This window comes from Neoarius graeffei, chromosome 28 (assembly GCF_027579695.1).
Source record: "Neoarius graeffei isolate fNeoGra1 chromosome 28, fNeoGra1.pri, whole genome shotgun sequence".
Classification (NCBI taxonomy): domain Eukaryota; kingdom Metazoa; phylum Chordata; class Actinopteri; order Siluriformes; family Ariidae; genus Neoarius; species Neoarius graeffei.
Window position 1 is genome coordinate 18,224,781 of NC_083596.1, and position 12,526 is coordinate 18,237,306.

At 43.4% G+C, this 12,526-nt stretch overlaps 1 protein-coding gene across 3 annotated transcripts in view; it reads right to left on the reverse strand.

Moving 5' to 3' along the window:
• Positions 1-12,526, reverse strand: part of LOC132875583 (myotubularin-related protein 3) — a 58,069-nt gene that overhangs the window by 36,495 nt on the left and 9,048 nt on the right. For 2 of the 3 annotated variants that reach the window (XM_060912465.1, XM_060912466.1), the window contains exons 2-5: positions 1,179-1,275; positions 1,030-1,092; positions 827-943; positions 443-525 (exon numbers count right to left, since the gene is read on the reverse strand). In XM_060912465.1, the coding sequence (XP_060768448.1) occupies positions 443-525; positions 827-943; positions 1,030-1,092; positions 1,179-1,181 (266 nt within the window). In that variant the 5' untranslated portion in view covers positions 1,182-1,275. Of the gene's footprint in view, positions 1-442; positions 526-624; positions 944-1,029; positions 1,093-1,178; positions 1,276-12,526 lie in introns of those variants that run through there. The other variant, XM_060912467.1, reaches the window with a different exon arrangement.

Genomic DNA, 12,526 nt, shown 5'->3' on the forward strand with positions numbered 1-12,526 from the left:
GCCACAAAAACCACATCGCCAGGTCTCGCCTCATCTCCATGCTTTACTTGCAAACTTGAAGAGTGTGCTTTTTTTGGTTTACGTAGATGTGCTTATTACGTGTCAATTTGCGCATGCGGGACACTTTTGGGTCGTTTTCCGTTCATATTGGAGATCGCATACAAGTCTCATATAATTGGTAATGTGAACGGCCTAACAAAAAAGTCGGATTTCACAACAAATCCGATATGGGTCGTTTCAGGTTGCAGTCTGAACGTAGTGCAAGTAACTATAATAATGCGCAGATCTCTGTATTGGTGGCCACTCGCTTGACTTTCACTGGTACACTGAGGGAAACAACCTTCAACAAGTCTACAGTCTGCTGCCAAGTGGATTTAAGTGGCACGAGACTAATTAAAAATGTTCTCAATCTTAACTCAGAAAGCACATCCCTAACACGCACCTCATAACCTTGCAGTCCTTACAGGTGAGGTGAAGCTGAGTCAAATCTCGACACTCCACACTTTCTATCAGCTGCAGAGGGACCTGAGAAAACATGAAGGATGGAGAGATAAGAGAAGAATGTGAGCTAGAAGAGGAAGTCAGTCCAAGGTTAAATATTTCAACAATGACACACTGACGTACTCAGATTCTGAAGGGAATTTGGATTGTGTAGGCTTTTACAGAATCGTATCTGATGAATGTTTTTGCACCCTCTGCCTGGAGTTTTTCAAATGTACAAAAACATGCACTGCTTTTCCCCACACAGCATACACAACCATGGTGCAGTGCTCTAGAACAAAAACCACAGACATGAACAGAACAAAGCCTTTTGAAAGAGACTCACATTTACAATGTTGTCTTTGAACTTGATGTGAAGGCGGTAACTAGACAAGGCGATGACAACCTCCTCTGTCTTTTCCACATACTCCACACATTCACCGTGCAACACCGGGAACGGGACCTACACACCGCCACAACCAATGATTAAAACAGAAAGATGAACAAGTGTGCGCATTTTTGTATGCTATCCCGCAAGAGTGGTCTTGCCTGCAGATGTTCCTTTTCCACATCTGGACTCCCAGCCTCTGGACTGGGCTGCTCCTCTTCACCCTGAAACACATAAGACAAGTACTGTTTTCCTTAAGATCTAGTCTCATTAATACTGACTCCAGGTGTATAAGGAAGTACACACTCACCATGGCCCCTGTGAGGGAGGAGGGATCGGGGTAGAGGGGGGGGTTCGCCAGAGACTACCAAGTCTCTCTGCTGGATCTCAACCTCAAGGACTCAGCACTGAGACACGGGGGGAAAAAAAGTTAGAGAAAGCCATCCAGTCTAAATGTGGTCCTTACATTATACACGAATAGCTAACCAGGCTTTATACTTTCTACACTTAGGTCCATAGAAACGTTTATCCTTAGGCTACGTTTACACTAGACCGTATCTGTCTCGTTTTCTTCGCGGATGCACTGTCCGTTTACATTAAACCGCCCGGAAACGGGAATCCGCCAGCGTCCACGTATTCAATCCAGATCGTGTCAGCTCCGGTGCTGTGTAAACATTCAAAATACGCGGATACGCTGTGCTGAGCTCTAGCTGACGTCTCATTGGACAACGTCACTGTGACATCCACCTTCCTGATTCGCTGGCGTTGGTCATGTGACGCGACTGCTGAAAAACGGCGCGGACTTCCGCCTTGTATCACCTTTCATTAAAGAGTATAAAAAAGTATGAAAATACTGCAAATACTGATGCAAATACTGCCCATTGTGTAGTTATGATTGTCTTTAGGCTTGCCATCCTTCCACTTGCAAGTAGTAAGTGATATGCGCTGGGATCACACACACAGCGGCTCAGTTCCGAATCGTGGCTTGTGCACTTCACTCGCGCGCTGTGTGAGCTGCGCAGGGCCGGAGTGCGCACCCTCCAGAGGGCACTCGCTGTTCAGGGCGGAGTGATTTGGAGCGCAGGATGCCTGCGGAGCCGAGCGTATCCGCGTATTGGCGTTGCTGTGTGCACGGCTAACGGTTTTAGTGTAAACGCGAATCGTTTTAAGAACGTTAATCTGATGATCCACTGATTCGACGTAATGTAAACGTAGCCATATGCCACAATTAGGGATGGCGAAAACTTTAAAAAAAAAAAAAATCTTGACCGACCACCGAGCCTCATTAGCCGGTTAACCTACGAGTTTAAACAGGGATGCAAACGGCGCGCCTTTTGGCGGATGCCGCCTTTTTCACGGCTGAACCGTGCAGATCCGATTTGGGGGGGGGGGGGGGGGGGGGGGGGTCGGAGTGTCTGAATAATTTCATCAGTAAATTATGTATTAAAATTACTAAATAAGCAAATGCCATTACAGTCCATGAAACCTAGGAAGTATGTGAACAGTAAATCAGAAAGCTGCGCACACTTGCGCAGTTTCTGCACAGCTTTCTGATTTACTGTTTTCTTCTCATAAAAAGGATCTGCACGATTCAGCCGTGAAAAAGTCGGCATCTGCGCCTTTAGTTTGCGTGGAGAGATATGATCTGCAATAACATGCATTGTTGGCTACAGACCGAAACATATTCATAATTTGTAAGCTAAAAAGCCTGTGTCCACACTTTTCTTTTGCCGAGTGGCAGCTGTCTTCAACTGGGGCGGGAGGGCGGGACATGACTGAATGGATGTTTCTGATTTGTCAGCTGTCGTCCTTACACCGCATGGCATGCCCCAAGCGTTTACAACTTAGGATTCCAGGTTCTCCACTCCAAAACGATTTTTTTTTTTAACCGACAAAAAAAAAAAAAATTTAACCGGTTGACGTTGATTCGGTCAACCATCAGTCAAATGGTCATCGGTTAACATCCCTATGGCTAAATTCTCATCCCCAATTGGTCGGAATTGTGGCTCAATTTTATACAACAGCATGGCTCAACAGTTTCAGACACTGAAGCTTTTTTGTTAAGAGGCATTTACAGACATCATCCGCACTTTGCAACAATCGGGTGGGTTTCCCCAAAAGCCCCTTAACTTTGAGTGTTCATTGTAATGCTACCATTCTACCATTTAACGATTTGTGCTACGATGCTTTTGGGAAACCCATCCCAGACTAGTGTGTACAGTTTCTCAGCATGGGAAAGAAAGTCTTCAGGACAGGAGTGTGTTTGCTAGTTCCTCTAAACTGGCAAGCTGCATCTTTGACTCAAAAAGCAGATGCTTGTGAGGAAACGGCTGTTATCACACAAGTAATCGAGGAGGAACTAACTTCTTATACTCGTTTCACAATATTAAATGCAATCTCTTGGCGTGCATCTTTTAAGAAATTAAAACAAAGCTTTGCCAAAAACCACCGATACAAGCAGTGTACCACATTTCAGACTATACCGTTATGTCAGGAATCATGTACATCAAGCTGGTCGTTGTGAAAACCCCCGACAGGGTCATACAGGACCTCAACATGAAGCAGAAGGCTCTCAAATCACCCTGAATGGGTCCATTTTGCAACACCAAGCTGGTCACTGTCCATCCCTTACATAGCAGTCATTTTTTTGGCTACAGTTGGAACTGTCCATTGCAATGCAAACTCTGCAGCCTTCAGATCGTACTTTGGTGTAAAGGTGAAGACTAAAATTAATTAGGAAAATCTTCCATAATATTCAGCATTCCCCCCCCAAGGTTACTGTTTTGTTTTTGTTTTTTTTTAAGGGGGTGCTGGATGAAGTCACCTGCAGAACCCCTCTCCACAGCTCCTATTGGAGAAATAGGACCATTCCGGTCCAAATGAAGCCTTGACATTTTAGAACTGCACTCTGACCTTAAAATGTGTGCGTGTTCTGAATGAGGTTTTTTTTTTTTTAAACTACATTCTTAGAAAACCCTGCTGCAGGGTTTCAATGAGCTGATGTCAATTCAGTTATTAAAAGCAACAATTTACTGGACTTTTCAGACTGATAAGATTGGACATGGTCCTCCAATCAGACTAATATCCAACAAAGCTGTTTAAAACAACGATACATGGCCGCATCACACCACCCCAGTGTATGCATGATCCATGGCATGTTATTCCTTAGGAAACAAACAAGTTGTTTGACAAAGACTACAGTTTATATACTTTAAGACATGTCCCGTCACTTCCATATCTTGCTTGTTCAAGTCCAGTTAACGAGAGGTTAAGCTGTGGTGGTAATTGCTAAACCGGGTAGCACTAGTCTATTTGTAACTGATTAAAATCAATGTGAAGAAAAACCTACACTGCTGGTGGCTCAGCATACCATTTCCATGAGAACACTGGCATTCGATAAGGAACGACTTAAGAAAAAGAACACACCCTTATTTGCTGAAGGCTAAGATTTTTGTTTTAATTTTATTTAAAAAAAAAAAAGTTGAGTATTTTAAGCAGTGGGGGGGGGGGGGGGGGGGGAGAGCCAGTGACTTGAAATATTAACACCCCCCCCCCCAAAAAAAAAAAAACCCCTGTAATGCAAGGATCAAACTTGCAATGTAAGGACCAAACTGGTTCAACTGGTCAGAACAGTATAATGAAATCCGACTCCTTTGTTTCCCCTTTGTCTGTACGAATGCACTTGCTCGCCATGTACATATGTCAAGTTAGCTACCACTTTTCAGGCAACTAAACCATAGGACTGGGCAGCACACTGGAGCTTTAACTCCCTCCCCAAACTCTAATGAAGTTATGACTTCTGAAAAGTTCTGATATGCAAAAAACAGCAAAAGGCCTGTCAAAGATGCAAAGTGTCATGCATGTTCTCACCAGCTTCTCATCTCCATTACAAATGAAAGCAGCCTCAAGCTCTTTAGGCACAGCTACATTCCAGCAGTCCAACTATGGACCCTTTTCACGCGACGTCACGACAAACGCAGCCGCCATTTTGGACATGAACTACCAGTAGTTTACCACAGCCAACATTGAGGAACGGCAGCAAAGAAAGTTTTTACTTTCAGCAAGACTTCCATCATGCCACTATATTGTTGTGCACCTGGATGTAGTAACCATCAAACAAGGCAAGGTTTATCATTTTATCGGATCCCGACGGAGAAGATGGATAGCGGCCATTAACAGGAAAGATTGGCAGCCCTCGGCATACCAACGCTTGTGTAGTGACCACTTTGTTGGAGGTAAGACGAATAAAATTAGCCAGAAAAGGCATTACATTGCTGTTAACATTGTGGCAGCGAGTGTGTAACCAAATAGGCTAAAATAACCCATTGTAACCTCTTTGTTCTTCTGTAGTAGCTATTGACTAGCTAATGTCAACAAGTAGCTGGTATGTTACTGTACTGTACCGGATCCAGTGTAAATAGCTGCCGGAGCCAACGTCCGAGGTTCCGGAGCGCGCTCCCCGCCGAGGTTCCCCTCAAATTAAGCAGCGCGCTCCGGCTTGCTCCGGAGCGCGCCGCTTAATTTGAGGGGGAACAAGCCGGAGCGTGCTCTGGAACCTCGGCCGGAGCACTCCTGGAGCAAGCCAGAGTGCGCGCCAGAACCTCGGACGTTGGCGTGTATGACGATGGGTTTTTAACGACATAGGTACACAGATCATGTGGGCCGAAGTCAGGTAAAGACGAGAGCTTAGTGCACTTCCGTACGTCAGTGAACAATCCTGGTGGAAGCAGGTAAACGTTGTTCTCCAAGCCTGCCAACCTCAATTTTTGCAAATACCTCTCCCTCTGCTCGCCCTGTAAATGCCCTACGTCGCTGGATAGTGAAGGCGTTTTCTGCATCTTGCTCCTTTTTCTTTTATGTTTTTCGTTTGTCGCCTTCCTCGCATTCAAACTGATTCGAGCCGAAGTCCACTACATGTCCAAAATGGCGGTCGCGTTTACGAAGGTCACATGACTGAAAAGGGTCTATACCACGCATACACCATACCATATTTGGGGAGGGTTGGGTTTGAATAATCATGCTATGGAGGATGAAGAAAATTCCCCCATCCACGTGGTGTGTTCACTCAAGAATCACCTCATACCTTATGCATCTCATCTCTGCCTTAACCACAAGACTTGACCCAAGCATTTTGCTGTAATGCTTCAGTGAGAAACTACTGACCCTGGAGCAGACGTGCTGGGCTGGGTGTTATCTGATGCGAGATAATGTCAACATCAGACACGCATGTGTAGTAGACCTTGCACACATGCACGGCCAGGAAAACACAACCATTCCCACTGGCGGAACTGCAGAAACCAAAACGCACTGGATTTCAGAGAACCTGATCAATCTGAAACCACTGCACTCGTCAGTCTTTGCATCATGATCCTCACCAACCAGTGGTGACATATCACAGTTCCTCCATCACGAGTTGTCTAAAGAAAACCAGAAGACATGGCACTTTCCAAAACTCCGACTGATGTCCCCTTGATTCTGCAATTCTACCTTGTGTAGGATGAGACAGAAATTGATCAAATGTCCAACATCTTGAGGTTCCAATTCATAGTGTTCAGAGTAATCAAGGAGGAGGCATCGCGAGCAAAGTTTCGTATGCATAAGCATTTTTTCCATCGTGTGACGCAAACCTACTGAATAAGTCCCAATAAAAAGTCATCTTTCAGCCCATCAACACTGCCATTTTTAAAGACATTCAGAACAATTAAGCAAGGAAGCAGAAAGCTTCTAGATCAGTGTTTCATTTTATACATTGAAAAACCTAAAAAAAAAAATAATAATCCACCCTTTACTTTAGCACACTACACTGTTTAAGTGGCAAATGGTTACTCTTCAAGCCAGAACTTAGCCAGACACCAAAACAGCAACAGAGCAAAGGATTAGCAGCAGGCCACCAGGTAGCACCATTGTCGATGTTGATTTAAAAAATACCCAAGTAAATTACATCAGGGAAATTAAGTGTCAAGCATGCGTGAAAGAGTCTTGACAGAAATCTTAGTTTCTCGGTCATTACCCTGTACTACTTGCTCTCAATAGCACTGGCTCGACCACTAACATTTGCCAACACTACTGAGGAACAACTCAAAAAAAAAAAAAGTTACTCATGTTGGCCTTCAAGAAGGCCTAGGGCGGTAAATTGTTGGTCCCTCCCACTATAAATCAATCTGACTGGTTAATTAATGTCACTTCCTACATAAACATACACCGCCATGGCCTTCTGTCCCAGCAATGAAGTCCTAACCAATGAGTGAGCCAGCTCTAAACTCTTCTCAGCCAAGAGACAAACAAATCTCATTGCATAACTCAATTTTAATGTCTTCAGGACAGTAACCCTTTCATTTCTGAAGCAAATTTGATAGAAAATGAGGCTAAATTACAATTAGGAGAATAATGAAAAAGAAATTGGAGAACGGAAGTTAAACATTTGAAACGCTGATACATCTGGACCTCTCTGAAGGCCTAGACGACACCAACAAACTGCATCTACGAGAGGTCATTAAAAATTTTGTACAGACTAAAAAGTGCGTTGGTGGCAAGTCCAGGGTCCCAGTTCCATCCTGAATTGCATGGAGTCTCATTCTCCAAGTGGGTTTCATCTCACCAATACATAGCAAGTACACTTATCTTCATCCATTGCACTCTCAAAAAAGAGGAAATTAAAGAAGTGAAAGTGAGCTGCACCCACAGATCATCCCAGACTATTTACTAATATTGAAAGAGCATTGAGTTTCCATTTCTCCTCTTGTGCACTGAACACCAATCAGAACCCACCGTCCTTCCAGTGACCACTGCTGACTCAAAAACACTCAAACTGGTGTTTTAGCACTTAAATTAAAAAAAAAAAAAAACCCATGGGCATGAATTCCTACAGAACTCTTACTGAACCATGAGGACCATAACCTTAACCCACGGTCTGCATTTGACCTTTGAACCTGAGCTTCCTCTAATAAGTCGCCAGACTTGACTCAGAAAATACATCATGTCTAATTCAATGCTTTCCACAATAAAGTGCACTCAGTGCAGACGGCATGTTATGGATTTTTTTTTTTTGGGGGGGGGGGGGGGGGGGGGGCGCGCGCGGGGGGTAAATCTTGGTATTACCAAAAAAAAAAAACCCACATAAAACAAATGTACTGCAAAAGGACTTAAAGCCTTACCTTGTAATATTCCCTCCAGAAGAAATTGGGGAGGACCTGCCACCATCTACAACCCCGATTCCAAAAAAGTTGGGACAAAGTACAAATTGTAAATAAAAACGGAATGCAATGATGTGGAAGTTTCAAAATTCCATATTTTATTCAGAATAGAACATAGATGACATACCAAATGTTTAAACTGAGAAAATGTATCATTTAAAGAGAAAAATTAGGTGATTTTAAATTTCATGACAACAACACATCTCAAAAAAGTTGGGACAAGGCCATGTTTACCACTGTGAGACATCCCCTTTTCTCTTTACAACAGTCTGTAAACGTCTGGGGACTGAGGAGACAAGTTGCTCAAGTTTAGGGATAGGAATGTTAACCCATTCTTGTCTAATGTAGGATTCTAGTTGCTCAACTGTCTTAGGTCTTTTCTGTCGTAGCTTCCGTTTTATGATGCGCCAAATGTTTATGGGTGAAAGATCTGGACCGCAGGCTGGCCAGTTCAGTACCCGGACCCTTCTTCTACGCAGCCATGATGCTATAATTGATGCAGTATGTGGTTTGGCCTTGTCATGTTGGAAAATGCAAGGTCTTCCCTGAAAGAGACGTCGTCTGGATGGGAGCATATGTTGCTCTAGAACCTAGGTATACCTTTCAGCATTGATGGTGTCTTTCCAGATGTGCAAGCTGCCCATGGCACACGCACTAATGCAACCCCATACCACCAGAGATGCAGGCTTCTGAACTGAGCGCTGATAACAAATTGGGTCGTCCTTCTCCTCTTTAGTCCGAATGACACGGCGTCCCTGATTTCCATAGAGAACTTTACATTTTGATTCATCTGACCACAGAACAGTTTTCCACTTTGCCACAGTCCATTTTAAATGAGCCTTGGCCCAGAGAAGACGTCTGCGCTTCTGGATTGTGTTTAGATACAGCGGCTTCTTTGAACTATATAGAGTTTTAGCTGGCAACGGCGGATGGCACGGTGAATTGTGTTCACAGATAATGTTCTCTGGAAATATTCCTGAGCCCATTTTGTGATTTCCAATACAGAAGCATGCCTGTATGTGATGCAGTGCCATCTAAGGGCCCGAAGATCACGGGCACCCAGTATGGTTTTCCGGCCTTGACCCTTACGCACAGAGTTTCTTCCAGATTCTCTGAATCTTTTGATATTATGCACTGTAGATATGTTCAAACTCTTTGCAATTTTACACTGTCAAACTCCTTTCTGATATTGTTCCACTATTTGTCGGTGCAGAATTAGGGGGATTGGTGATCCTCTTCCCATCTTTACTTCTGAGAGCCGCTGCCATTCCAAGATGCTCTTTTTATACCCAGTCATGTTAATGACCTATTGCCAATTGACCTAATGAGTTGCAATTTGGTCCTCCAGCTGTTCCTTTTTTGTACCTTTAACTTTTCCAGCCTCTTATTGCCCCTGTCCCAACTTTGAGATGTGTTGCTGTCATGAAATTTCAAATGAGCCGATATTTGGCATGAAATTTCAAAATGTCTCACTTTCAACATTTGATATGTTGTCCATGTTCGATTGTGAATACAATATCAGTTTGAGATTTGTAAATTATTGCATTCTGTTTTTATTTACAATTTGTACTTTGTCCCAACTTTTTTGGAATCAGGGTTGTACAAGCAGATTGTTGATTTATAAAAACACCGTCCCAAGAGGCAGTTGGTTTCGTTTAAGACTGCTCGCGATACAGCAGAGGGCTTGAACCAACAGGATCACATGATCCTCACATTAGTGCTGAAGTGTGATAAGTCTGGCCTGGATGATCGTTAACCCTCAGCGATGGATTAAAATTCTAAAGACTACTAAATGCAAAAATTTGACAAACAAAAATCATACAAATACTTAATTTGTTTAATTGTTCTGGGAGCCATGTGGAACATCCAAACTGTCATTCTCTCTTCAGAACTCTCAAGCAACAATATTAACCATGTTTAGCTTCTAAATCTAGGTAAACAAATCAAGTCATAACTAATATCGGTATGAAAGCCGGTTGTCCAGCATACATGTTGCAAGCTAGTCTTTGTACTAACATCTTTGCTTGCTTTGCTAGTCTAACTGTATTAACTACATCCAAATCACCACAGGCACCAACGATCTGTACGTCCTAAATCGGACATATTTAACAAGAGGTTGGACAGGACAACACCATCACTACAAGTTTTACATTCCTGTGCACCAAAAACAGTAAAGGGGAACCCATTGCAACTAGAAACTAAAGTTGAGTGGGAAGCTTAAAAACCTCAGACCACGCGCACCACAAGATTGAGCCATGCAATTATTCGAGCCAACTGTGGCTGTGTTGCTTTACGTTTATTTGATTGCACAGGACAAGATCTCCATTCATCCCTCAGCACAGTTGCTGAAAAATCACAGCTCCATCATGCATGTACTATATGAACGGACTACATTTGTCCCTGTGGTCACATGATCCAGCTCTAGGGGCCACTGCGGCACAAAGACGTGCTCTATGTGAAAAATGCTGCCTTTAAATAGCGCTCATGATTAAAGCACAGGCTGCTGTGTACATGAAAACACTCTGCGTTTGTCATGAGAACACTACTGCTAAGCAGTGGCATCTAGAAGCCGCCAAGGCTAACGTTAATTTCACAAGCCAACATGTGGGGAATGCAGGAAATGCAGAGGCATAATCAAAAGAGGAGGCTTTTGGGAAGATCAATATTTCTCAGCTGTATAAAATTAAAGAAAACTGAATTCCAAAATTAACTTTCCATCAGCTGAACAATACTTCATGGTACACGATAAACCTAACTGCATTTGAAGGCGCCAATAAACCACCTTCAAAGCTAAACAGCAATTTGCTTTACGATCATGTTTTGTGGGTAGAGAGTGATTTCTATATCCTGTTTGTTTTTAGTTGCAAGTTATGCTGTTATAGCTTGAGTCCCAGCCTGCAATCTGCAAACACGCACCCTTTTGAACCACTGTATGATCAGAGCACACTAGTCACCCTTCTCTCGCTGTACATGTACTCCTGCTGCCTAATACATGATGCTGGTTCCAGATCCTGGCACGCGCCAACTGCTGTGGTTCCTCTCCCCAGATTCACCCTGATGCTTTACTTCAGCCCTTGCGACTGCTGCTGTGGAAGATCCCACATGGATACGCTAGAAATCTGCATTTCCCTCAAAGCAGTTTATACCCAAGTCTCACCCTTATCAAGTAGTAGATAATCTCACCTGGATAACATGGACTTGCAAGTACAGAACTGCCAATGTTACTACGATGACAATCTGCATACCAAACGTCTTCCAACACGCAATACTGTCAACAGTATAGACAGATTTCTAGTCGCACTTTCTGGTAACACCCAAAAGAGGATGCATTCTTGTCATGTCATCTCAGAGCTTCTGTGCCACTGCCTACGACATGCTTGTTAAAGATACATCTGGATTAGCACACACTTTAAAATTGTCTTGAACGTGCTATACGACTGAAACATTGCCGAGTGGATGTTTAATAATAAAGCATGATGTGAGATGTAGATACACAATGCTTTCAAGCAGATCTAATATGTTGGTGTACATCATTATTCTCATCTCGTGAATGAAACCTGTTTTTTTTTTAGGACTAGGATTGAACATGTGCTTGAACATCCACAATTTGCAAAGATGACTTTCAAAAATCACCACAACCCTGTCCAATAAACAATAAGGAATCAAAAGAAATGACATTTAATGACACTCAGAAAAGCGCCCTCTTCTGGTGTTGCATGCAGAAACTAGGCCATGTTAAAGGTCCCATGGCATGGTGGTTTGTTGATGCTTTAAACGGGCTCGTGGAGGTTTCCGGATGTTATATCCGCAGCCTTTCTCGAAATGAACCATCGGCACGTAGATATAGCCTCCTGGGAGAAAGCCCCATTTCAGCGCTTTTCCCAGTGCGTCGTTTTGCTAATGAGAAGCATGGAGGCGGGGAAGGGTAGAGGGTGGGCCTTAATATTCATGACATGTAAACGTGTTACCTCTGATTGGCTAACAGCACTGTGACGCTACCTACAGTGGGTCAGAACAAGCGGATGTGGGTGTCTTACTATGGCGAGAGAGAAGGAACAAACCGCGAAGGGAAAAATACCGCGCGCTGACGTCATTAAGGTGCGACGCGAAGAAATAAAATAAATTCAACAAATGTTTGGGTTTTTACTGAACAAACAAATAAAATGAACGAGTGACTTAAAAAAAAAGGTGCCTTTGTAAAAACTGTTTTGACTGGCTATTATAACAGAGCATGCTGCATGCTTTTTGGTTTTGTAGCACAGAGTACCTGGCTAACTGCAGGAAGCGGTTAGCTGCACAGCTAATGTAGCCATTGCAAGGCTAACGTGGCACCGATTTTAAAACACGGCAAAACGACCAATTATACACTTACTTGTTCGGTGTTTGTGGCTGATGCGGCAGGGATGCTTGGTACGGACCCAGGCTTCAGTGGCAGTTGATGTGCAAAACCTGCCCTGTACTGTTC